Below are 26663 nucleotides of genomic sequence, written 5' to 3'. Positions count from 1 at the left end.
TTCTCGGTACAAAACAAAACAAACTCATGTTCCACAGACTTTATTTCAGCTGACACAGGCAAGACAATCTTGACGCAATCTTCTGTTCAACACTGTTCCCTTCTTTGAAAACAAGAAAAAAAAACACAACAGTTATGTACAAAAATAAAGTATGGTAACAAAAAAAACATAGAAAAAGATACAAGAAAGGAAACGGTTTTAATGCTTATGTATGGATGGCTGCTATAAATAGTGACAGTATTTATTTGAGCTTTACTTGTACTTAATTTTACTGTATGCAGCTCACGAAATAGTGTTTTGTTAATTTGATAAGAAGCCAGTATCACCATTCTGAGTTCATCCATGACACACTGTGCCTCCAAAGGCTGGACGACTTCCCCTCTTAGTGTTTCACATGAATAATGGGGCTCATTGCCTCCATGCAGTGCAAAAAGATAAAACAAAAAAAAAAACTAACATTGACACCAACCAGTGAATAAATTATTCAGGCTCTTCACAAAAATGAATGCTGACCAGTCTTCCCAAATCTCTCACCAGGAGAACTTTCAAATGCAACTTTTTTTTCTACTGTATTTTTTTCCACATCCAATTTTATCTTGCTCAAATTGTAGCTATGACTACATGGCTGAATACAATCATCTATGCAGACACGTTGCCTGAAAATAGCAGTCCAGCAAAACTAGCCAAACACCAGCGTAACAAAATGTGATGAAATGTTTCAAAAGGACAGACAATTCTTTCATTTTTACGGACAAGTTCTGTAGTGTTTCACAATGTAACAGGGTCAAGAACTAAAGATTGATATTGAAAATCCTTCATTTTTTCTTTTTTATAAAATCTATTCATGACCGAAAATGTAACATTAGCTTTAGTGTTCCCCAGGAGCCGCACCACACATTTCCATCAAGACAAGATTTCAGTGTAAGCCCATTGACTCACAGACAAGGCAAGAAGTGAAGGCAGATGAGCAGAATGACAAATACGATGTAACAGAGCAGGTGAATGAGTCAGTTTAACAAAAACATGTAGCTTAGAAGCCTGCCATACACTGCGTTACAATTATAAATCACTCATATTGATTATGATTAAAAAAAACATTAACTTTCCTGCGCAGAGCTGACAATCAAAATCTTACACCTTTATGAAGTCTTTTGTTCTTAACGGCAATTTTGATTGTCACTTTTGGGGGTATAAAGCACATGTTGGTTCTAAAGAGAGCAGATGCTTCTGTTGGTCAATGAGAAGATTTTTAACAACAGTCCAGCTTCATTGTTTGTGTGCTCATACCTCTTTAGTGATCACAGACGGGTCGAAACATTGCTTCGTTGATACGTATAGCAGTTGTAGTGCATTCTAGAGACAGTTGGCTTGGTCATGTGACGCACTGAAATACAGTAAAGCAATACATAATACAATAAAAGACACTTAATTATTCATTACACAGTGTATGTACAACTCTGTTCAAAATGCTCACGTTAACTGACTCTTTCATAATTCTTTATTTTTGACTTTGTCTCTGCCTTATTCTTTTGAAAAATTAATTTATAATATATCAAATATTTTACAGGCTTATCCCATCGTTTCACCTCTTATCCCTGCTTTCTTTTAAAATTTATATCTTTGCTTTCCTACATAGCCATAGTGGTCAGGTGTTGGTTCCCTAGCAGCCCCTTGCGCCCTCCACCCGCCCCTTGGTGCCCTCCTCCACTGCCATGGCCACAGTACTCTTGCAGGTTCTGGCGCAGTGTCACCAAAGCGGAGCCCAGGCAGGCCCGATTTGGAGCCAAGACACCCCCGGGTAACTGGAAGAGGACAGTGGCCACCCCGGCCATGCCATCGTCTGTGGGTTCCAGAGTGATGGGCCCAACCTTAAAGGTGGAGTAGGAAAAGCCCATGAGCTGAGAGAGGAAGGGGTCGGACCGGCAAAAGTGCTGGTAGCCACTGTATGTGGATGGGTGATGATGGTGTGAGCCTTGGGTTCCAGCTGTGGTGCTAGCATAGTGGTGGGTGTTCAGGTAGTGCAGAGGCAGGTGCTGGCCGCCATTGCCCCCTCCACCCAGGGCGAGGTGGTGGTGGTGGTGGGCTGTGGGTCCTGATCCTGGGTCGTGTTTATAGGAGACGGCTCCTGCCCTGCCCCTCTGGCCCACCACCACTCCTCCTAACTTGCTCGTGCGGGCATGAGCAAGTGACACAGTGCTGCCCCCCACAACTCCCCCAGCTGAAGGCAGGTAGATGAGCTGAGGCTCCTCCGGCTCAAGGTAAATGGTGAGTTTAGCAAAGGGCCTTGACGCCATCTTGGTCATCTCCTGGATGTGGCGGCGCTGCTCCCGACGGAAGTCCAGGAACTGCTTAACCTTCCACAGGAGAACGCAGACGGACAAGAACAGGAAAAAGCAGGAAAAGAATACAGAGAAGAAGACAAACAGGTCGATGTGGGCTTGGTCCTGTCGCAGAAACAGCAGACCCTGGGACTCTCCTTGTTGCAGGTTTGTCCCCACGCCTCTCAGAGCGATGTAAAAGCGGCTGGATTTGAGGGAGTGCACCTCATGGGGGAAAGTGATGACCACACGATCTCGAACGGCTCGAACAATCAGCACTGTCTGTGGTTTCCATACAGTGATGTAGGTGATAAGTCCTTCTGCCCGCTCCTCTCTTATTTCTCTCTCTGCCCCCGGAGCCTTTGCTTGCAGCTGCAGTGGATTGTGGGAAAGCACAGGACCTCCGAGACTGGATGAAGAATTGGAAAACACCTTTATAGGGGACGGGGCTGAATCCTTCTCTGTGCCAGTCGTTGTCCCTCGGGTTGCTGATTCCTCCTCGATCTTGATGGTGTGAATCCCTGAGAAGCGGTCTACATCCACAATGAAGGTGTCATGAGAGTTGGACACATACACCTCCACTTCACCAAAGGTAACATCAATGGTAACCCGAATGTCCACATTGGTGAACTTTGGCTGGGCGGCAAAAAAGACAGTGCGCCCCTTGGGAAGGTTACGAATGGTGGGATCATGGAAGCAGTTGGTCTGGGACGTTGGGTCAAAGCAGCACTCAGAGTCTACGTTGAACTGACGGTAGCACTGACGCCCATTAACAGGTGTGCCATTAAAGGAGTCCTTACACTTTGCACACTAGATAGAGAAAACAAAACAATAAGAATGCGAGAAAAAACAAGTGATATTGTATAGATTTCCATGCTTCAGATCATCTTTTGCATGTGCATACCTGTTGTCTGTAACAGTCTTTCCTGTCGCTCTGGGGGCTGCTGAGACAGGAAGAGGTCTCTGTGTTGTTTTGACAAGGGCAACCTGTACCATCATGTTCGTTACATGTGTCTGCATGGCCATTACACTGACACCTGAAACAAAAAGGAGAAAAAAACAAGGACTAGTGAGGAGAAAGCAAAGGGTGTTTTTCTTTTTTTTAAACTATAAAAGCACCATATTACCTTCTGTGTTATGGTGAGTTTAAATTGAAGCATCATTTGGTCATAAAACAATATGTTGATGCAGAATAAATCTGAAAGGCTCAGCATTATTCTAACTATTAAAGTGTCATATCTTATTCTTATTAACATAGTTAGGATTTGTAATGTTGTAACAGCAAAATAATCCAGCAAATATTTCTTACTTGTCACATTTCCCCTGCAGCAGGAAGTAGCCACTGAGGCAGCTCTCACACTTGTCCCCCACGCTGTTGTTCTGGCAGTTCACACAAACAGCGTTCTCTTCTGTGGGACCCTCAGACACCCAGTCCTGAATCTGACAAAGGGACATAGAGAGATTGTAAGTGAAAGACAACAAGACAGAACTAAGACAGCGCCAAAACTACTAGAGTAAGCACACCACTGGTGGTGGTATTCTTTTTCTTCTACAAAAGAATATACAATATAATCAGGAGGAAGCCACAGGGATGACAGATACTTACACTGTTTGTATCCAGGGGGAAGAGCCGTGGGTTCTCAAGGGCCTTCTTATGTTCATCTCGAGATAAACACACGCCACTGTTTCCTCTGCAAAACTCCCGGCATGGACGGCAAGTACCACCCCCCTTTGCAGAGCCCACAAATAGCGGCTTACACTTCTCACAGTGTTTACCCTGGAGATAAGGGAAAGGATAAATCATCAGCAGTGAATAAGGAAAACCTGTATTTACAGTACGTGTTTGTGTTTCACCAGAAGCACTTACAATGGTGTTATTGTGGCACTCCAGGCAAACATCTGGTTCGCTAACACCGGCACAGTTGCTGTGTTTGTTGCAACTGCACTGGGAGGAGCAATTCTCCCCGACAAATCCAAAGTGACACTGGCAAACTCCTGGGGACACACACGTCCCGTTCACACAGCCTTGTGCACACACTGGCTCACACTGACCAGAAACACTGTATAGAAGAAAGATTGGGAGATTTTGATTAACTTGTGTATTAACTACAATAATGTTTTTTTAAATGACAGTTTTTTTCTGCTGAGAGCATAAACACTGATTCCTGATCTCACCTGCTAAGTATGTAACCATGTTTGCAGGTGCAGTGGTATCCCTGGGGCAGGTCGTGGCAGTCCTGTGTGATGTTGCAGTGGTGATGACCGTTGGCACATTCATCTTCTTCTGGACAGTGGAGGAAGGACCAGCTGCTGTTTCTCAGTGGGCAAACACCCTCACTCACACCTGGGAGAAAAGAATGGAAGGACAATTGTGGATCAGAATGAGAAACGCATCAAATTAGATACATTTAGTAAGAAATGGCAAACTAATCTAGTGAATATAAGATAAATCTCACCATCAAGTCCTCCCTGCAGACAGCGACCAGCCCCATTTCCTCCACGAGAAGCACACCAACCACACTGAGGCCTTGCAATGCACTGGGAGCACTGGCTGAGCTGAGAGCACTGGGGGGAGCAGGAGTCCCCCCCAGAGAGCAGGCGGCCACACTGACCCGCCTCACATCGCAGGGGCATGAAAGAGGGGCTCATGCACTAGAAGAAGGGCAGCGACATCAGTTATGAAGAAACATGCTTTGGTACTAAAAGTCACAAATAGTTTGTCAAGTTAAAGCCTGGCAGTGTTACCTGCTGCAAAGCCATGCTCCACACACAGTGCTGCCAGCCCCCATCAGAGCCTCGCGAGCCCAGACAGAGGCTGCAGTTATGGAGACTGTGGCAGGGTGGAGGGCATGGCATTGGGGGGGAAGACTCCACCTGCATGGGGGAGACGTTGAGCAGGGCGTAGCTGAAACATGTCCAGTCATAGGTGGGGTTCACACTCAGTATGCGCCTTGTTTCACCTGCAGAAATGACAGCAAGTCCACATTTTCAGTCGGGCGCTTAAAGGCTTTATATGTGATCTTTCACACTTAAATGTAATAGAAATCAAGTATATCCTCTGAAAATAACTACGTGAGTAATGACTGTCTACAATGGGTGTAACACTCGTGTCCCACTGTCTGTGATGCTTTCAGAGTCCTATCTTCAGTTTGTTTACATCGCCCGGACGGCCGGCCGGCCGGCTCATCCCCTCGCATATAAAAGTTGTTTAATTGAGGGATAATAGAAAAGAAGAATAACATACTGTACTCACTGCTTAATTGAATGTCACGTAAGCGTTTCTAGATCACGGTCATTTCGGGTAAATTTACATGCAGTGTGAAGCTACGAGCATAAAAAAGATCGCTAGGATTAGCATGCTAACACAACAATGCAGCGCAAATTGTTTTGGTTTCATGCTGGTGCTCAAGGGCGACATCTGCTGGATGCATATAAAGCCTTTAACAAGAACAACACAGATTCTGAATCTAGATGCATAAACCCAGCTATTTCATCAGAACTGCATAATAGATCTATCTACTTTCTATCCACCGTACCTGTGCGTTTGAATTGGCGAGTCCACATGCATTTTCCAGATGCTGTACACTTAGGGCAGTCAGAAGCCTCGCAGCTGGTCTCAGTGCAGTTGCTGGACAGGAAGATCTCTCTCTGGTTGATCCGGCAGTCATGTTCAGACGTACAGCTGACAGAGCTGCTGATGCAGGCCCCTTCTGGACAATTTGTGCACCACTTACACTGTAGAGCAGGCTGAGAAATTCAGTGAAGAACAGATTTTAGCTGACAAACAGTAGTAGGTTTACTGGGACTTTTTCTGAGCTTTGTTAGAGTAGGGGTGTTGTGGGTTACCTGAGTTGGATTGGAGAATGTTTTAGGGTGTCTGGCGAGGCATTCACTGCAGGTCTTAAGTCTGCGACACTGGTCTGGCTGACGAGGGGTCGGAGAGCAAGGAAACTGGCCAGTGAAACAGCCCATTCTAAAAGATAGCAACAGATACATTTTTTTAAATTGCTGCAATAACCATCGACAAAAGAGTGCTATTTTTTTCTACTTCAGAAAATACATTACCTCTCAGCAGTATCAGAAGATGCACAGGTTCCCCTGCACCAGAGGCAGCTGCCTGTAGTGGCGTTGCAGGCCTCCGGTGTTTGCATGAGGGCACAGGGGTCAGAGGGAACAGTCAGGGTTAGGAGTCTGCCCAGCGTGACGCCATTGAAGCCTCCTGACAGAAAGAGACGACCCCCCCAGCTCGTCATGGCAAGAGACAAAGAACGATTTACTGGATCTCCTATCGCTGAGGCTGATGGAAAGAGAGGAAAAGTGGTTTGATTATGAAATGGCAAGCTTTAATGTGATCATATAAATATGCCAAAATGACATTTAGACAGTCACCTGGTTGTATCCAGGTGTTACAGTTGATTTGGTACAGAGACACTGAGTTACTGTAGTCTTCGGCTTCTGTCCTTCCCCCAACAATGACCATGGTGTCTTTGATCAGCGCTGCAGCGTGGAAGAAACGGGACAGGGGCTGCATAGCATAGAGGTATAGCATAGAAACACAAGTTAAACTTTATGTATAAGTAGGGGATACATGCTTGGCTTCGTATATAAAGGCCTGTAATGAGGGTTGAGATTGGACGTGAATGATATCTGACCTTGTTTCCCCGTGAGGGGACCAGCAGAGACCAGGTAAGGTTGGGGTAGTACAGACTGTACAGCTCTCCTGAGGGCTCCACAGTCTCTACATGAAAGCGGTAGCCTCCAAAGACATAGATGGCATCAGTCTGCTCATGGTACACTGCTGAGTGGCCATACAAACCTAAAGGAAATTTAAGGTAAAAACAAGGTTAAAGAAGAAAGGAAAAACTGTGATCTTTGCAAATGTCTTGTTTTGTCTGTTAAACATTTTGGATATGTAATACTGCATTTCTGCATGAGGCAGATTATTAAAAGAACCTGTAGGGGGTGTGCCAGTATGGGGGGCTATGGTCCAGTTTCCAGAATGAGGGCTGAACTCCAGAAGGTGGTGGTTGAAGCCGTTCTCTGGAGAGTAACCTCCAATCAGCAGCACAGAGGAGTCTCTGCGTACAGTTAAAGTGTGGCCAGCCATAGGTGGAAGAAGTGCGCTCTGCCAAAGATGGAGAACATTTTAAATTGTTAGAGATAAAAAAAAAGAAAAGAAAAGAAACAAAGACAGAAAACAGGTTTATTCAGATAGGTTGTCCTCTACTAAATCAAGTCCAAACCTTGTGTTCTCTCCACACTAAACTGCTGAGATTGAGACTCCACGTATCCATGGCAACACCATTTTGAGTCACACCACCCACCACCAACATGAAGTTGTGACTGGCTAAGATGCTTCCTGAGCCAGATTCATGACTAGTCAGCATTGCAGAGGCATGGTGATAGCGAGGTCCTGGAGTGGAGCCTTCTTCCACAGAGCTTGTCAACATCTGCGTCCATCGGTGCTCTGACACAGAATATCTAAAACAAGCAGGGACAAAATTCTTCAGTTTGCATGCCACTATAGATAGTGCATGCATTATAAAGTCACCTAAAATGTGCCCCTACCTGTAGACATTTCCCAGAATGCCCTCTGCCAGAGAGAGCCCTCCGTACATCCATAGGTAGCCCTGTGGTCCAGACACCAGAGTGTGGCCCATCCTGTGGAGGAACCTGTGGGCCTGGTTCTGTGGAACAGAGTTGCACATGAATGTGTGTATAATTCAGAAGTTGTGCAAACTGAAGCTGGTTTTCCTACTGTTTCGGTTATGTTCTGCCCTTACCACGGTCAGTTGCGTGTCCAGAAGTGTTTCCCATACCAAGCTGTTGGAGTCCCGAGGAACAGAGCAGTCCGAGCCGGCCCAGCTGTCTGTGCACACACACACTCCCAGAGACTGGCAAAAAAAACAACAAAACATGGTGGTTAGAAAACTAACAAAATGTGTTCTCCCCACTTTGAGTATTTCAAAACTGTTGTTTTTTGAAATGTAATATCAGTAAATAGGTAAAATGACTATTGTCAGTAAGACAAGATGTTTTCAAGCTGTCATTTTATGAATAACATATTAACATGTCACCTCAAAAATCTATGGTTGACGTAAACAACTACAAAATAATACATATAATCTGTCATTTATAGTGCTGTGTTACAATTTACTTGCTTTATTGATTCCCAAAATGTTCTACCCTAAGATATAAGGGATACTTGTGCCAAAAGGTCAACATGAAATAAAAACAAATCTTACTGTATTACATGCCCCTCTCCCTTCTGCTATTCCACAATCCTGAGGACACATGGGCCGGTCGCAGTGCGGTCCAGCATATCCCTGAGGACACTGACAGAGGCCGCCTTGGCACTGGGCTCCACCTGGACACACAGGTGATCCGTCTTCACCGTCATCTGAGCTGTGGTGACAACGCCGCACCCAGAAAGATGCATTGAAGCCCTGAGGTTTGTTTGAGGTGACGTTGGCCTCAAAGTAAACTGAGATCACACCTGGTGGTGGAAGGGAAAATACAATATGGTAAAAACTAAATTATGTCTTTTAACACTTCAGGATTTCTATCTAAGTCTGTATGAAGAAAGGATAGCACAATTCCTCGCCTCAAGTGAAGCCCACAGATTTAGAGCTCCCTCTACTGACTGGCTGCAGTAAAGGTCATAATGTTAACAGATGGAAAATGAGTTAAACTATCAAATCAAAATGCACATCACACCCATTTACCTCATGTCATTAGAGAAAATTAAGAGTTTGTGTAACATCTTAAGAAGGTTGACTGTAACTGACTTCCTAAGGTAACATAATCTATTGGATTGTTTGTTGTTTATGTGTTGTGAAGGATGTACGGTAGCCCAAAAAGACCAATTTAATCACATTTTATTACTCAGCTCTTGCAGTCTGCCTGGAATGGACTCATGTCAAAGCAGAACTTTCTAGCTAAAATTGTTTATTACTCAATGATGATCAATGGATACCTGAGGTGGCCTCTACAGTGATAGGCTGAGTCCTTGTGGTGCCACAAAATGCCCCAATCAGGTTGTGATCGGAATGTACAACGCCGTTGCTGAGGAAACGAGGAAGGCCATCAAACACATAGACATAGGAGCTCTACAAAACAAAACAGCAATAGAGGGAGTTAAACAGAGACAAAACTGACCTTTATGATGCTTTAGCAGTTAACATGATCATTTGAGTGTGGGCGTTGGCGTGTGTGTACAAGGGTCAAGTTTGTACTCACTTTACAATGGGTGTGGGAGTCTGGATGTAGTGTGAGAGCTATCGGGGGACACAGTTGTCTGGGCAGACAAGGTGCCAGGTTCTCAGTCACAGAGAGGACCCACAGGCAATGAGAAAGTCCTCCTTTACCTTCTGTGCCACTTCGCCATCCCAGAGAAGAGGACAGAGGAATGGCATTGGTAGAGGTGGAGGAGAGCAGTACCGAACGGCCCTGACACTGCCGGTAACATGTGCCATTGTTCCTTTTAGACAGACAAAGATAAACAAGTCATGATGAGGAAAATTTTAATAAAGATAAAAAACTAAAAACAAATCATTTTTTAAAAATGTCTAATTGTTCTTACCTAGGGTCTCCATAGTAGCCAGGCAGGCAAGACTCGCAGTGTGGTCCATGAGTATTGTGGGTACAGTAGCACTGGCCTGTAAGGTTGTGACAGTATCCTCGTAGAGGGTCGCCGTGGCCGTTACACTCACACTGCACACACCCCCCTCCACCAGACAGGGCTAAACCAAAGCTACCGGGCCTGCAGTGCTCACAGTGGGGGCCTGTAGTCCAATCTGAAAGACAGAGGAAGGATGTCAGCAAGAGCCAAAACTTGTGTATGACTCCACCACCTTAGTCGGGATCAGTACGAGTTAAATAACTAAGACGCATGGAGAAGATACTGAAAAGAACCACACATTAAGTTCTTACCCTGGCATTCGTCACAGATCCCTGGTGCTGTAATGCAGGTGGAATGGAAGTTGCATCCGCAATCCACATCACACTCAACACCACTGAGAACCAGAGTAGCAGGGTCAGATGTCCACCCCAGTGAGCATTCACACTCAAACCGTGGGCTACCACTGCACTGGCCCTCACGACACTCATTGTAGCACCTGTAGGTTAAACATAGGAAAAACAAAGACTGTATAAAACATGAATGTAGTCTCAGTGACCCATGGATGTAGTGGCGTTATGAAGCGCAAGGATGGCAGTTGCGGAATTGGAAATACTATCTTCCCATACCTTTAGATTGATCTAGAAACAGGCAAAAAGGTAGAGCTGAGGCGGGCCTTAAGCCTCCTCGCAAACAGCTACAACTCCCCCACCTGTAACTTTATGAAAGCCACATCCCGTATTATGAAAATGTATGCATAACTTTAAGTCTTAATATAATCAAAACAGATGCAGTATCGCTAAATTCAACCCCCTCACTAACTGAGCTACTGAGACTCAAACTGTCTCATGTACTAGCCTGTAGTCGTGTTTATTTTTGCTGTAAAAGTGGACATTTTAATATCAGACCTAAGGGGGAGTCCTTGCTTTTTGCTGCCAGCCTCTAGTGGATACTCAAGGAAATGCAGAATTTTGCACTTCCATAATGGCTTCATTTTTCAACAGCATAGGTTGCCGTTTGGAGGAGAATGATTGAAGGTGGAGTACAAACATCATTATTTTCAAGATCAAGATAAAAGCAACCCTGGTGGCTAAAGAGCAACTTTGAGGATGAATCATGAATCAACAGAGATCCTTACGTCTGGTTACAGTGCAGAGTGCCATCCCCCGTGTATCCTCTCTCGCAGTGGCACTCATAGGAGGTGGGAGTGTTGATACAGGTGGCGTAGGGGTGACAGTTGTGGAGGCCCAGCCTGCATTCCTCTACATCAGGGCAGGTGGGGTAGGACCAGATGGCGTCTTGCTCCTCGTCTTCCAAGTGCTCCAGCTCCATCTCCATGTCCAGGGGTCGAGGCGGGGCCGAGGTCTGGGGCTCAGGGCTGGACGAGCAGGACAATGATTAGAAGGCTGATAGGGATGCACTAGCCATTTATCATGTCAAAGCTATGTATGTAGATGTAGAAGATCTGTTTAAGCTGGCAGGCATTCTACTGTATCTGCAGGTTATGAAACTCTCTATCATTAAGAAATGCATCTATTATTATCATGCATTTTAAAAGCTATTACCAATAACATTTTATTTTTTTTCTGACAAAACATTGACTGGAATATGTGGATTTTATTTATTTATGAATCCTGTAAATGTTAATTATAATACTTAAACATGTGAGGGCATCTTTGAAAGAGGCAGTAATTGCTTTAGCTAATTGTAATATCTAAAAGTGGATCATCTCCAAAAAGAAATTCTACTGGTCAGAAACAACCCACTCACAATATTTAGTGTATGATTGTTCATATTTTAATATATTTGGTTTTAAGATGACCGGGTACCGCATCACGTCACAGAAGTGTTAGAAGAGATTTCTTACTTTGCAGCCCGAGCTTCAGCAACAGCAACACTACAGTTATAAACCAACGAGTCGTCCATTCCTGCCCAGTCTCCCCTCAAACATCTGAAAGAGATGGAAGGAAAAGTTCAATAAAACAATAAAGAATACAACAATACAAAACTACAGTTATTTGATCATTTATTTGATAGAACAGAGATTACGTTACAAGTTATACAAATCAGATGTGTTTGTACTGTATGTATGTGTTTCTCTGTAAAGTAATATATTTGCCGTACTTACTTTCCAATAGTGGGGTTGTTATAATCACCGCACCAGCCACACTGGAACGTCCGCAGGCAGTCTGTGCACGTGCTTAGAGCTGAACATTGCTTACACTGGGGAACCGAATGAACACTGACGAGTAAAAGAATAAAGGAGAATATAAAATGATTGATCAAAAGTTCATTTCAACTCACTGGCAGAGGAAATAATAATAATTAATTACAAACCGTATACTTATAATTAAGTCAGGTCTTTGTTTCATATTTGCTTAAGAAACATGAGTCTTATAATATATATGTTTTTAAGCTGTGATCAGGATAAGAAGGTAACTGTATGTACAACTGTCAAAATGATTATAGTACCTATACATATAGAAAGGAAAAGGCTTAAAAATCTCCTTATTTTTTACCTGTCGTACCAGTCCCTGCACTCTCCGTAGGGGTATTTTGTGAGGTAGGCAGCGAAATAGAAGCAGGCCTGGGCAGACTCACACCATGCACACTGGCTGGAGTTAGAAAGGCACTCACCACAAGTCTTTCTCCTATGCAGCACAAACAGATGACAAAAGACATTAGACTTGGGTCGGCTGTAGGTTCTTGTTGAAATGATTTCAAATCTGAGTTTTTGTTTGAAAAATATTGTTTTTCAGCTCACTGGTTGCAGACTTTAGGACACCCTCCTGGGTCACGTATGGAACCATCTAGTCTTCCTCGACGGCTACACTGGTAGTCTCCTTTCTTGCTGGAGTTTATCTGCCACTCACAATAAGGGTCCTGGTGGGACAAATATAGATTTGTATTAATCATAATACCAGCTTACTCTAAATGGAACTGTAATATATGTTACAGATACATATATATTTGTATACACATTTTGAGGTGTTCTGTGAGATGTACCTGGGTACAAGCAGAGCAGTCTCTGTATTCTTCACACAAGGTGCAGTGTTGTGGTGCCAACAGCAGATGGCGTTGACTCTCTCCATTGCCTTCCCCCTTCTCTCCCTCAGGGCAGAGCACCAGGTCTGGGCTGTCCCGCAGTAGGCAGCGTGATAGAGAGGGGCACCATCCGCAGGACTGATCGGACAGACAGGCCAGACATGACATGTACCCCGAGCAGGAACCTGAGCGGTACGGCTCCAAAAACAAGAAGGAGATCTCCTAGAAAGAGGGGGGAAATTATGGGGGAAGAAAAGAAGGTTTGAGGTCAGCTGATTTGTTCTACTGAAGGAGACTCATTGTGTAGAAAAATGACAGAAATGCAACAGTTAAAGCCCTTTCATTTTGTAGAGAAGCACAGGGTTTAAACGTGCTAGTACTCACACTCCCTCCAGGAAGAGTTCTGTTCCAGATGAGGGCCATCTCACTGGTCTGTCCAGAGCCTGAGTTGTTAAGGTAGCCCTCAGCCTGAACGAGGTAATGATTTCCTCTTGTCAGGTTAGAGAACAATCTACTCCCATCTGAGCGAGCCAGCAGCTTCAACTCTTTCTCCTGCTGGGCCGCCCAACGTCCCACCACCTCCTGCTCAGTTTGTATAGAGGTGCAATGAGAGTTTGACAAAGACAAAGTAAAAAAAAGTTAGGTCAAAGTGGCGTCAAATAAGTACTTCTTATCTTAAAAATCTCTCATTTATTTAATTTCAAAATGCAAGCGGACAAAGGTTTCGCATTATATGATGACTCCAGGATGAACAGTTATAGTATGTTAAAGTTTTGACTTCTGAGGCAGTGATTTGAAATGATAAAAAAGCTATTGCAATGTATTGCTACATTGCATTGCACATTTTAATTGATGTGCGCTTTCCCTTACCAGTTGACTCGAGTTAGGCCCTGTCGCCATTCGGGCCTCAAAGTGGAGCCTCTGAATGCGAGCCCACATGGAGACAGTGTCTATGGGAGGAGGTGCAGGCGGAGGGGCGCCCCACAGCGGGTGGATGAAGCCCCTGAACTGTAAGGCTACGTCCATTTCTGTGGTGGGACTGAGGATGATGGTGGTGCTGCGGAGGATGGACACCTGGCGAGAGGGGTGAGGAGGATGGATGATAATGGAGAATGGACAGAAGTGGAGACACATCAACAGAAGCTCTATTCTCTTCAAACTGCTGCACAAGTTTGACAGACTACACAACGAGCGAATTGTAAAGCAGAAAGCGAAAAACAACAGTGAGCACTGGAGTCAAGGTGTTAGATAGCCAGAAGCACAAGGTAGAAAATAACAACAAAACAGGAAAAACAATAATATTCAAAAGGGATAACTACAGTAGATTGTTACAGCATGTTGGAGGGAGGAAGGAGGGATAAGTATTAGCAGAGAGGGGATCAGGTACAACCACAGCTAGCACAGTTAGCACTTGAGATTTGGACTCCGTACCTTGTCAGGCTGGGAGTCGTTGCGCGGGTGCTGGAAGGTGAGCAGGTGCAGTCCCGGGACATAGTTCTCGGTGCGACAGGAGTGGAGGGAGGTTAGGAAAAGGGTACGCTCCCCCCACCAGCCGTACGCGCCTGAGATCTGGTCCACACGGCACGCACTTCGCTCTGTGAGAGCGAGAGGGAGAGGTCAGCAAACAAAGAACACATCTGACCTCTTTAAATCTCATCATACAGCAGTATCCTGACGTTTACTACTGTACTGAAAGGGGCCTGATCTTTGACTTTTGTGTGACGTGTTCTCAAAAAGAGTAAAACCCCATGACCTAACTGCACCAAAGGAAAGATGGGATTGGACAAGCAAGTCAAACCACGGTCTGAGTAGCTTTTCCAGTCTCAGCAGGGTGAAGTGAAGTCAATGTTGTTCTGTTTTTGAGAGACGCCAAACAAGAGTCTAGTCCCTCCCATGTCAGCACCAAACATATTTTTTTTTAAACCCTTCTCTTGCGCCCTCCTTCCTCCCTCCCTGGGTCTCACCTGACACTGGCAGGCAGGACTCATTCTGAACACACCAACCGAACTCCCCAGGGGCACGGGCAAGTGAGGCTGGAGTGCCACTGAACACCAGACAGGACTGGCAATCAGACAGGAAACGCGCCAGGCCCAGGCAACCAGTGCTGCCACACTTCGAAAAAACAAAACAAGGGCGTATAAATTCCAAAAGAAAATCCCAGATGTGTCATAAAGTAGGAATGCATAACAAGTGAATGACCAAATGGTGCAAAGTGAAGTGTTACCGGATTAGTGGGCTGGGACTCTCGACAGCGGCCTTCACACCAGCTGCACTCAGGATTTTTTAGGCACATACTTTCATCAAGCGCCTCAGCACAAACAGCATCCTGGTAAAAAAACACACATATAGGTACTGTATTACAATGCATTATTCCCTCTCTCATCTTCTATTCTCTTTCGCCTGCAGAGCATATGTACATTTGCCCATCTTTCCAATATGACTTTTTGTTGTCTTGTATTTTCACTCACCCTGTCCCCTTGATCACTACTGACAAACTGTGGTACTTTGTAAGCCACCAGGTCTCCACGGGCAACACCACTGTAACCCCCGGCAACCAGCAGCACTTGTCCCTCCATCACAGCAGCAACATGCGAGTAACGCCCTCTCACAGCATCGCCTCCTAATACAAAAGGAAACTTTTTTTTTAATCCTCGTAATTGCAGATGTTCAGATACAACCACATAGAAAATGATCTGTGGATGAAAACTAGAGTGTGTGTGTGTGTGTGTGAATTTAAACTCACTGAGTGACCATCTCTCCCCAGCAGACACCCACTGGTGACAGCCCAGGTGGTAAAAGAAGATCTCCTCATCATAGCACTTCTCCTCTTGGTAGTGAATATGGACATTACCTCCTTTGAGAGACATGCATGAAAACAAAAGATCAGTATGCACAGAAAAGGACTGATGAAAGCGGATGATGTATTTTCTACATTTCTCGGTGCTCACCATAGACCACCATGTAGTTGCCAATGACGGTGGCTGAGTGAAAAGCTCTCTCTCTGGGGCCTGTTGCCGGGAAACGGGAACGGAAGGAGGTCCAAAAGCGTCTGTCCACATGGAACACATCAGTGTTGTTCACCCTCACACTGAATCTAAGAAGAAGGAAAAAAGCCAGTGTATTTTAGTATCTATATGGATGTCCATTACTTTAAAGTATTCGTCAGATTATTCTCAGTATGTATTTACTTTCAAACAATTTCTACCTTTGCTATTCATATCTGTATCTTTAAATACAGTTCTTAAAATAAGCAAATATTCTGACGAGGCAATTGTTTGTTTTCTTTTCTAGTCGAACAAAAGGGATACAACTCAACTCTACGTGTGCAGCCAATGGACAAAAGTGTTTGATCTGCAGACCCAACAAAAATCAACTCACAAGAAGATAAATAATAATATAAATTAATATGACAACTTAAATGCAAAATATCCCTTTTCCTTTTTTCCTTTCATTCAAAACTTTTGAAACAAATCTTAAGTCAGGTAAATTACATGTGCACAGACGGGAAAATCGTTTTAAATGAAACAAAGGTGCAGTCGGTATTTCTGGCATTGAAGCACAGAAAGATTTGATTTCAATCATGTCTTTGAAAAGTTCAGTCCTAAAAACTGGCTTCACCAGCCTCAATCCTTAAAGCACCGCTGCACATAATAATCTCGGTGTCTCTTGCACTTGTTTAGTGGGTTTCAAATCCGCTTCCCAGCGTATGTTTTAATGTTTGGTGTCCTCAAGCTTTGCAGCTTGTTATCATTTCATGTGCTGAGTCGTGTTGGTTGTGCCATCTATATCAGTCTCTTGCCATATTTACAAACTGTTTTCTTGTCTTGCATTAGCAACTGACCAAAAATTCTACAATCCCTCTTTGTAACAAATCGATTCTAAACCTCAAAATCTCCACTTGCTTCCGCCTTGACTGTACGCCCCCTCTTCTTCAGTTACTGACGTTTAAAAAGACAAAATCAGATACTGAGAAACCATTACATCACCAAAAACAAAACAAACAAAAACATAAACTAGGCATCTAGCTGTTCTCCTCCCTCGTCGTAGAGTAGAGCCATGCAACAGAGGGTGTGTACCTGGCAGTCGTCGGTCGATGGCCTCCATACACCAGCAGAGTCCTGGATGGGCTGTGGAAAACCATGGAGTGTCCTGCAGTGGCCGGGGGCTTCCCACCAGTGGGCTGAACGGGCTCCCAACGTCCAGAGCCGTGCAGGCCGAACCGATACAGAGAGGAGGAAAACATATCCTCCTCAGTGCGACCTGGGAAATAAAAAGAGAGAAAAAAAAACATTCCATTTCATGTTGATTTATTTCTCAATTGATAAACGTACAAAAAACAAAACTTAAACCCCCACCTCCAAATACGTAGAGATAACTGTCCACTACAGCTGCAGCGTGATTGGCCAATTTGGGAGCACCAAGTGAATTTGAAAAGCCAAGTTGTTGCCAGTCGTCATGGAGTGGACGGTACATCCACACATCACTAGCCAAAGAACCATTTGCCAGCTCTCCTCCAAAGATCACCATGTTGCCCGTCCACTCTACAGCAGAGTGAGAGTGGCGAGCCACCTGAGAAAAAAGGAGAGGGCAACAGTGATTAAACATGAGCACTTTTATCTTTCATTGATTGTGTTAACACATGCACAAAAGATAGGCTGAAGCCCGCAATGCGATAACCTGTTCAATATTGAAATAACATTTACACACTAAGTTAGAAATCCAATTATTTCATGCCAAATTATCTTCACATCCGACATATCCGACATATTTTGGGTATACACACACTCAAAAAACGTAAACACACAATATACATTCACATCTGTTTTATACAAATGAGTTGCTGGTAAGCCTCGGAAACCCACTTCCGCTTGTACAGGACATCAAAGGAAAGGAGCGCTGCGTGGGTACTCAATCAAGCTGAACTGCAAACAGCTGCTCTTTGGGGAGGGTGGAATGACACGATGAAAAAATTGGCTAGATGTGTTTATCACTTGAGTGAAAAAAAAATCATCTGAGTCTGAAGAGAAAAGTAAGCAAAAACACAAAGAAATTCAAGGCACTCAGTTCTGTTACAAAAGTTAAAAAGCCTTTATTGATTCATGGCTACAGGTGAAGTTAAAAATGTGTCAGACCTGGTCTGCAACAACGGAACAGAGTGCCTTGGATATCTTTTTGTGTTTGCCTATTTTATTCTTCAGATTCAAGATCTTTTCCACTCAAGTGATAAACAAATCAAGCCCATTTTTTCAACCCACTCCCACTTGTGTTTACTTGCAAAAACTAAATATAAGTTTTTACACAACAAATGAGGTTTCTTTATACTTTGTCACAACACTTTAAAAAAAAAAGGTTACCTGTTTACATTGAGGGGAAAAAAAGGAGTGTATGTGTGTGTGTCACTTACAGGAGAATGACCATAAGACCGGCTGTCCCACTGGTTGGATGTGAAGTTATATTTTATCAGGTCACCTAGAGCTCTGTTCAGGTCAAACCCTGGGAGAAAAGAAGTTCATTCATTAACATACGCTGATATTATTAATCATTATAACACTATTAGACAGTAGGTAACACTACAGTGAACTGGGAGACCACAACTAAAAAGATTAAAGATAAAATGTAACACTAATCTAATCTACTTAATAAAGCATGTTCGAAGTTTGAATCTAATGATCACACCATTGAGGTATTACTTGCTTACAATAATTACCATATGTTATATATTGAGGCGAAATGTGGATTGGTAGATTTAATAATAAAAACGAGATCCGTGTTAATAGTGAGAAGCTCTTACCTCCAAACAAGTACATGGCTCCAGTGGATGACAGGTACACACCAGCAGAACCTGTCCTGGGAGGTGTGTAGGGGTTGCCCTCGCTCACACGCCACCACTGCCCAGCCCCACTATCGTCATGGAAACCAAGTTGGCAGCTTTGACCCAGGAAGCCTGGGTTACACTGACAACGCTCTCCTTTCTGTTGCAAAACACAGAGAATAAGATACAGTTAAATACCAATGAATGTTACAAATGCTGCACAATTGATGGACATAATAAAAGGGTTATTCAGGGAAGGACGAGTGACATATTGACTGTCTGTTTTTCAAGGCTTATTTGACCTTTGCCTTCCCCCAGTCTTACCTTGTCACACTGGCCATTCACAGAACAGGCCTGGGAGCACAGAGGGGTTGTACAAGCAGTTCCCCCCCAACCCTGATGACAGTGGCACTTTAATGTAGAGGGATCACAGCGGCCATGACCGCCACATGCACCAGGGCACAGAGAAAAGGTGTAGGTCGCATTAAAGCCCAGCAGGTTGTAATTAGCATCACTGAAGAGGTGAAGCAGCATCTGAAGAAGAAAATGCACAGACAGACACAAAATGAGCATTTTCTATCGTTTAAATGCAATACAAAGATGTCATGACATTTATTCCTGATTACGTTACCTTTCCAGACTTGGCCTCGATAGGTTGAGGCAGAGTGTTTCCGCTCAGACTAGCTTGGAGAGGGCTCTGGTAGGAGTCTCCATCATACACAAAAAGGTAGTCATAGGTACACTCTGTGTCCATGAAGGTGAAATTTAGGACAATGCGGTGACTGTTGCTGGGAGCTAAAAGATAAAAACAAGTGGAAAAAGAAAAGTGTAACAGCCTGCAAGTTTGATTTTATTTTTTTTTTACATACATGTTCCTGTTGACATGCTAGATTCATAGTTTATTATACCTTTGATAAGCCACTCGCAGTTCCCATTGACAGAGTAGTTTCCTGGCCCATCTGTGACATAGCCTGGTGGTCCCCTCAACACCTGTCTGTGGCCCTTGCAGTCCCCTGCCTGACACACTGGTGACTCAGCCAACAGCAGAACCACCAGGATGAAGCACACAGGGAGGGGGAAGGCCATTACTGGCACAGCCTGTTTGTTTGGAAGATAAAGCCAAAGACGCAATCATATAAACATATCACCAACAAAAACGTGCAGCGTAATTGTAACGCAAATGTAGACAGAGCCAAACAATTCAGAAAAGTCGAGCATCTGAAAAAAAAAAAGGGAAGTTACAAACAGGTTAAGTGGATTATTTATAAGGAAAACAAATTCTTGTGGTTCTTGCATTCCCTAACCATGACCAAGTTATCTCTGTCTGTTGGGTATCGTGCACTTTGGGTTATTTTCTGATGAATTGTATTTAATTATTTTTAGTATTTTGCATTTGTTATGTTCTTGCTGTTGTTAATGTTCTTCTGTGTTTGGTTTAGTTTGTTCTTGTTTGTCAAAGCACTTTGTAAACCTGTCTTTTTAAAAAAAGGTGCAATATAAATAAAGTTATTATTATTATTATTATTATTATTATTATCTCTTTACTGACTGATTTCCCTCAGGAATCGAGCTGAAATATGCATGACCCTAATGTTATCTACTCTGCTCTCTGTTCTGTTGAATTAAACAAATCTAAAGTGACTATTTTAAGGGTGATTTGTTTGATATTGTGCATTTGGAGATGTGTGGAGAATACACTGCTCTGATGAAGCTACCTCTTAGCCCTACAGTAAACCACTGCACCAATCACACAAGGCGGGCCAAATATGTAACACAATGTCGTTAAAATTGAAAAGTAATAAAAAAGAAAAAGTAGAAGTTAAATATATTTTTCCACATCAGTCTTAACAAAAGAAGAAGCCAACTCGTTTCCGTAACTAGGGGCTCCCCGCAGACTATGTCAACAAAGCTAGTGTTGCTAAGCTAAAGTAGCTAACCGAGCCCCGTTCACAGACAAGAGGCCAGTCTGGATCGTACTCACCACTTCCCGTTTCTTTGCTCCCATGATGAGTTACATGTTCGGCGAGCCCTTTTAACGCTAGCTACCACATGAGATAACTTGGCGTTATTGAGTGCTCAAGGCTGACAGCTCGTAGCTCCTGATTGTGGAGTCCCTGCAGATGAGGCTACAACACAGTGGTCGGCTAGCCTGCTCAAGAGCTAGCCGCAGCGACTCAGACAGATCCAGATGCGTAGTCGTGAGCGGCTACACAATCTACCCGTATAAGTCATTCTTTAAAGTGATTATTCGTCATGTAATCACGATTCCATTACTCTTTCATTGGTTGGAAAAGCTACCGACTAACAGTGAAACCTTGGAGCGGATAGCTGCAGTCCATGATCTCAGGGACAGATGCTCCTTGTTTTGGTGTTTTTTCAGCTGACTAGCACAACCAGTGGTTGCAAACACAAAAGGCTGTGCTGCAAATATTAGAGCACAACGCCGCCATGCAGTAGAGAAGGGAACAAACTTGTTAACATCTGGATATGAAAGATGAACCTGCACAATCTCTGAAAGCACTTCCCTTCCTTTGCAAACAGCTATTACAAGTTTTTGATGTCCTGTTTTATATTTTAAAAAACAAACAAACAAAAAAACATCCAGCTTGGTTTAAATGTGTTTTATTGAGAGTTCATCTGGAAACAGCATACAGATTAAGAGAAGTGGAGTATATCCTGTTAACTGTTTCCTGGCCACACTGATGAACAGCATACAAATACAATTATATCAAAACCAACACAACACCACAGATCGTGTAAACCAGGGATGGGCAACTTTGGTCACACAGCAAGGGGCCACATTCATTTAATTCTCACTGCCAGAGGGCCAAATTGTAGGATACAAAAACAATTATGGTCAATTGTGTCTCAAATTTATCTTAACATATACCAGTTGTCCAATATCATTATGTACATATTTCTGGCAGATTTTTCATGACCTGAAGGCCACGTGTAGGGTTGATGGGGGCCGCCAGTTGCCCACCCCTGATGTAAACATTTTAGACCACACAGTTGGAGCAGAATCAACATCATAATAAAGTGCTCGAACAATCAATAGAGCACATTTTCCAAACGTAAAGTCAGTCCACTTTTTATATTCCTGACTGAACTTTGATACAATTGAATGTATATAACAGCCGGGTAAGCCCAAAAAGCAAAGCAAAGCAACCTAAATATTGCATTCCCAGTTAGGTTTTTTTTTGTATAAAAAGATGATTTTGCTTAATTACATTCTGCGCATTAATAACTGAAGAGGGAATATTTGATCAAACCCTTCAGAATTTGCAAGTTATTTTGGCAATTTCTTTTTTTCTATCTCTATTTTATAAAGTGACAAGTTGTTGGCCCTGGCACGGTTGAAAAAAGGTGTGCTTTGGCATGGTATCAATCAATCTTTCAATCAGTCTTTATTTGTATAGCGCCAATTCATAACAAATGTTTTCTCGAGACCCTTAAAAAAAAGCAGATGAAAGACCTTACTGTTTGTTATGTCACCACTAAACGGTATGGTTACTCATGCATGAGCAGAAACACGGGTTTGCAGCGTATAGCCAAACAGTGCGGCCACTCATCTCAACAATCATTTTAAAGAATAGCGACAACGGGCTTATGTTGGTCAGATGCAGAGGTCGAGTATTAACTCAAAATTTAGATAGATGTAAATATTCGGCTGGATAAAACCCACAAGAACTCGGAGGTCTTTGGGAATATCCGCGATTATCCAGTATTACAACATGATGACGCATGTACAAGAGGTACCATGGATCATGCTCACAAATTTGAGTGCAGGCCAGAGGGGGACTGGGGAGGGGGCACAATCAGGCTTTCAGCACAGTATGGGGCCTTGGCCTAGTGCGAGTGCATCCTTAGAGTGATGTTGACTTCTCGCCTTTAATTAGAATTACAATATTAAGCCCTACAGCCATGATACTCTTTTTGTATAAAGGCATATCATGAAGTGTGTACAGCCATTTTTCCTGGAGCCAGGATCATCGGTGTACTGTGGAGCCCAGGGCCAAACATAGGAAATATCTTCTCATCAAACTTATGAGTTAAAGTGACCAGGTGCTTTGCTGTTACCCCATCAAAAAATGACACCTCTCCTTTATCAATATTAAGCTTAACTCTGATCACTTCAAGACGCTGCTGCACCTCTAGTTTTGTACGCTCAGGTGTTAAGGCAGTGTACACCCCTTCCCTCAGTGCTATTAACCACACGCCGCGATTTGTAGAGACTGTGAACTTCTTTTTACGAGCCACTGACTCTTTGCACACTCCCACAACCCACTTTGGGCAGTCACCAACAATGACGTCCCATCTGTGTTTCCCTGAGGTGTAACCTTCAACACCCAGGACAAAGACGCAGGAATCAAAGCGCTCCGGGTTGTCAGGGGTGGTCAGCCGCTCTTGGCTCTCCTTCACACTGGTCAGGTCTGCATTCAAAGACAGCCACGGAGAGGCTGTGTTTGGGTTCAAAACCACAGGATCTGCACACAGGAGGAGACAGGATGCGGCTAATTCCATGTTGCAAACAATGATTACACGGACAAGAATGCTGGCATTTGTGATAACATTCAAGTAACTGTTCCCCAAAACCCAAAAGAGGTCAAACTGAAGTAAAGTCTCCCAGTCATTAACACCTCATTCCTCACTCCCACAGTGTAATTTACTCACTGTATTTGACATGGTCCTGCATGTTTTTCCAGATTTTGAAGCTCAAAGCGCCAACATGCTTGCCAATATTCAAAAGACAGTCTTCACCAAGGCGACGGTCTTCACCATCCCACTGGGTTCTAAAGCAAAGATGGCAAAATGGGATTAGTAGGAGACATTAAATTCACCCAAAAATGTATAAAATTTCATGAAAAGTAAGTGGTAAAATATACTTCCCAGTTTACTTTACAGTTGATGTTAACCTTTATATTATCTAGCACACGATACGTGTTATGCCTGCAGTAAGATTTACCATTACTTACTTTCTCTTTAAATTTTGGAAATTCTGAAACACAAAAGAGAACAACCAAGATCAGTTCAACCTCAAAGACAAAACTCATTCTCGGTACTGTGTGGATGCGCCGCGTTCTCTTACCTGCAGGAGGGGAAGATCCTCATTTCCCATCTCTTTCTTCAAAGAGTCAATGAGCTCTTTCAGGGCAACAATGTCTCTTTTTGTTTTGTCATTCAGTTCCTGTAAGGCAGCAATCTTCTCCTCCTCCTCAGAAGCAAGGGCTTTCAGACGCAGAGCTTCCTCTCTGACAAGCACCTGTCGGAGCCTCTCAAACTCTGCCTTGATCTGCTCCTCCGCCTGCCCAGCTTGTTGCTAAAAGAGGAGAGTGTACATATTGATTATATAGGCATGAGATATAGTGTGTTGTGTGACTCTTTAAAGGTGTAGCAGTTCCTGTTGAAGGAATAACACAGTGACAGTCATGGCAATAACTTTACCCTGATGTATTCCACTGCAGTGCTGATTTTATGTGTTGTTTTCTTGTATGATTCCACTTTCTTTTCAAAAATCCGGACTTTGAACCCCAGCTCCTTCTGCAGGAGACAAAAAACAGAGCAAGAGGTAACCATAAGCAAAGAATGTCAAGGAAAAGAAAACATTTTAAGGAAGGTGCCTGGTTACTATAACATGAATTCACACTGGGGTAGATCATTTCTTGTCATATTATAGTGGTGGGCTGAAGGTCATCATAAGTGACCACAAATACTTGATTTCAAGTAAGGCAAGGGATAAAGGTGCATAAAAGACTCCAGTCCAAAGGCGTTCTTGGCATGAGTTTGTAGGGAAGAGGGTTGGCAGATGAAAAGTCTGATATAAATAAAGAAATACAATCTTTTAATATTGTCATCAATGTAACCTGTAGGGGTGGGAATCACAGGGCAACTCACAATATGATCTGATACAATATGTGATAGGTGGATTACAAGTAGGCCTATGTTAATATCATAATGCAGCAATTCTGCAGTAATTGATATACTGCATGCAATCACATGCTAATACATTTTCATAACTGAAACAATGTAAAGTGCCTCTAATAAAGGTTAAGTGAAGGATTAATGTGTTTTTTTTTTTTTTTTTTTTTTACTGCAATTTGGTGTCTGTTTCACCTCTCATTATACTTTTGTATTTAATCTCTTCTACCACTGTCTCTTTAATCTTGTATCCCGTGTCCATTAACGTTCAAGTTAGAAATTCATGTCATAAGCGCCATGAAGAGCCATGAGAGAGTGCTGCTTTTTTAAATTAAAATCTCGATATTAGGCACCAACCAGTCGAGGAATGTATCACACGAGTCGGGACGATGATATATGGCTGTGGTAAATTTGAATTTTCTGTTAAGAGGATTCGGCAGAGGTCTTGTGTTTAGCACAGCGGTGGAAAGGCATTTTTGTATAAACTACAGCAAAAACTGATAGACCACAGCATTGGATTTAGACATCATCATCAGCAAGTAGTATTAGCATCAGTAAGTAATGCATGTTTTAAAAATATAGAGTGTAATGAATAAGTCAGTTATAGTATAACTGTGGAGGAAAATTGTGTAACTACAGGAATTTGTAGCCTCACTGTGTAGTCCGAGTCTTTTGTTTTGGTTCATAGATCAAATCAAGTTTTTCTTTTATTTCCAGCGTTAGCATTTATTCTGAAAGGAATACATTCCCCCCCCCCAGGTGAAAACACTTTACCTTAGATATTAGTGCTCCATCTCTGATTGACCACAGTCTGTGTGTACTATGTAGAGACACACAGTCCACACACACTGGCTCCTCGTCCTTCTCGCAGTAGAGCTCCAGAGGCTTCAGGTGAAGGTTACAGATGTCCCCACTGGCATGTTTCTGGTTCGGCCGCAGGTGTGCGTGTTTAAGAAAGGTGTCACATGCGTCGCTGAGCGCGCGGTTGGAGATGTCATTGCCTTCCTCAAAGTCCGCCTTGCAAAGTGGACACTTTTTGTTGTGCTTCAGAGATCCCTGAAGACACTCCCGACAGAAACTGTGGCTACATGGGAGCAGCACGGGGTCCCGGAAGATGCACAGACACACGGGGCAAGTCAGGTCCTTCTGGAGAGGTACGGGCTCCTCCGACATTTCTTCATCCATACTGTCAGCCATGGCTTCCCCGGGCCCTGTTCAGTTTACTTTCGTTATTGACAAAACTCTGAACTAATGGATAAACAAAGACAAATGTACATTTACTGGGCTCAGTGTGAGACGTGATCCTTTCTACCAATTAGCCGAACTTACTTTAAGAGAGGCTTGGTGAATATTTTAAAATTTTAAATACAGACCAGTTGACTGGAGACTTTTTAGGATCCCCTGGTCCTTAGCCGTCTCTAAACTCCTTCCGTGTTTTAGTGAGAGCAAACCAGACCAGGGTTTAAACAACACTGTCCTCTAGCGGATATGACGCGTTTTTTTATTTTTATTTTATTGCAGCCTTTCATAGTAAAACACACACCTTTAAACATGGACATTGTAAAGGGATGTTGAGACTGTACGGAGAGAGGAAAAAAAACATTAATAATAAACATGAATATTTAAAATGAAAGGAGAATAAAAAACTCAGAAGAAGAAAAGCGTGAGGGTCATATAGTGAAGCAGCCAAAACAGTTTCTTTTTAGCCATAATTACTTTAAAACAAAAACTTGAACTTTGAGTTCCTTTTTCCATTTAGCCAATAAGGGGTTTGACGGTAAAAAACAAAAAAAACAAAAAACGATCTGTAAATAAATTGTTTAACCAAATAACTTTCTAAAGGACGTTCAACAGTTTGAGGGTGTAACAACATGTCTTTTGATTCAAGCCAACTCTGAAACACAAACCATAACTCCTGAAAAGGTTCATACTGGAAAAAAATACAATCAAA

At 43.2% G+C, this 26663-nt stretch overlaps 2 protein-coding genes across 2 annotated transcripts; both read right to left on the bottom strand.

Moving 5' to 3' along the window:
* Positions 1-24: 24 nt before the first annotated feature.
* On the bottom strand, positions 25-21158 carry megf8 (multiple EGF-like-domains 8). Its single transcript, XM_065957883.1, has 44 exons — positions 20775-21158; positions 19702-19891; positions 19425-19588; positions 19118-19327; positions 18773-18953; positions 18386-18474; positions 17337-17550; positions 17058-17241; positions 15930-16075; positions 15725-15835; positions 15450-15601; positions 15206-15307; positions 14946-15093; positions 14413-14576; positions 13852-14055; positions 13366-13563; positions 12943-13203; positions 12701-12819; positions 12456-12587; positions 12065-12178; positions 11804-11887; positions 11075-11314; positions 10251-10435; positions 9901-10114; positions 9558-9798; positions 9295-9427; positions 8564-8814; positions 8102-8212; positions 7887-8005; positions 7562-7799; positions 7272-7443; positions 6971-7134; positions 6708-6843; positions 6384-6615; positions 6165-6291; positions 5855-6065; positions 5064-5278; positions 4775-4970; positions 4494-4662; positions 4186-4378; positions 3925-4095; positions 3628-3758; positions 3223-3355; positions 25-3128 (listed from the first exon to the last, which is right to left on the bottom strand). Exons 1-44 carry the CDS (start codon positions 20796-20798, stop codon positions 1629-1631), a joined length of 8673 nt encoding a protein of 2890 aa, XP_065813955.1. The 5' UTR covers positions 20799-21158; the 3' UTR covers positions 25-1628.
* Positions 21159-21399: 241 nt separating this feature from the next.
* trim35-28 (tripartite motif containing 35-28) lies at positions 21400-26197 on the bottom strand. Its single transcript, XM_020659871.3, has 7 exons — positions 26086-26197; positions 25487-25923; positions 24239-24334; positions 23883-24113; positions 23770-23792; positions 23468-23586; positions 21400-23280 (listed from the first exon to the last, which is right to left on the bottom strand). The coding sequence occupies exons 2-7, from the start codon at positions 25907-25909 to the stop codon at positions 22745-22747; spliced, it is 1428 nt and encodes a 475-aa protein (XP_020515527.2). The 5' UTR covers positions 25910-25923; positions 26086-26197; the 3' UTR covers positions 21400-22744.
* Between the last annotated feature and the right edge of the window lie 466 nt (positions 26198-26663).

The sequence above is a fragment of the Labrus bergylta genome, chromosome 8 (genome assembly GCF_963930695.1).
Source record: "Labrus bergylta chromosome 8, fLabBer1.1, whole genome shotgun sequence".
NCBI classification, from domain to species: domain Eukaryota; kingdom Metazoa; phylum Chordata; class Actinopteri; order Labriformes; family Labridae; genus Labrus; species Labrus bergylta.
The sequence above is the reverse complement of the archived record's forward strand: the minus strand, read 5'-3'. Positions and strand labels throughout refer to the sequence as shown.

Excerpts from the sequence above, each read along its gene's own strand:
- megf8 (XM_065957883.1), bottom strand. The coding sequence starts at position 20,798 with ATGGGAGCAAAGAAACGGGAAGTG. Across the intron at positions 19,892-20,774 it reads GAGCAAAGAAACGGGAAGTG|GCTGTGCCAGTAATGGCCTT; the intron begins GTGAGTACGATC and ends CCAAACAAACAG. Across the intron at positions 15,836-15,929 it reads CAACTACATGGTGGTCTATG|GAGGTAATGTCCATATTCAC; the intron begins GTGAGCACCGAG and ends TGTCTCTCAAAG.
- trim35-28 (XM_020659871.3), bottom strand. The coding sequence starts at position 25,909 with ATGGCTGACAGTATGGATGAAGAAATGTCGGAGGAGCCCGTACCTCTC. Across the intron at positions 24,114-24,238 it reads CTGCAGTGGAATACATCAGG|CAACAAGCTGGGCAGGCGGA; the intron begins GTAAAGTTATTG and ends CTCCTCTTTTAG. Across the intron at positions 23,281-23,467 it reads GCAGGACCATGTCAAATACA|ATCCTGTGGTTTTGAACCCA; the intron begins GTGAGTAAATTA and ends TCCTGTGTGCAG.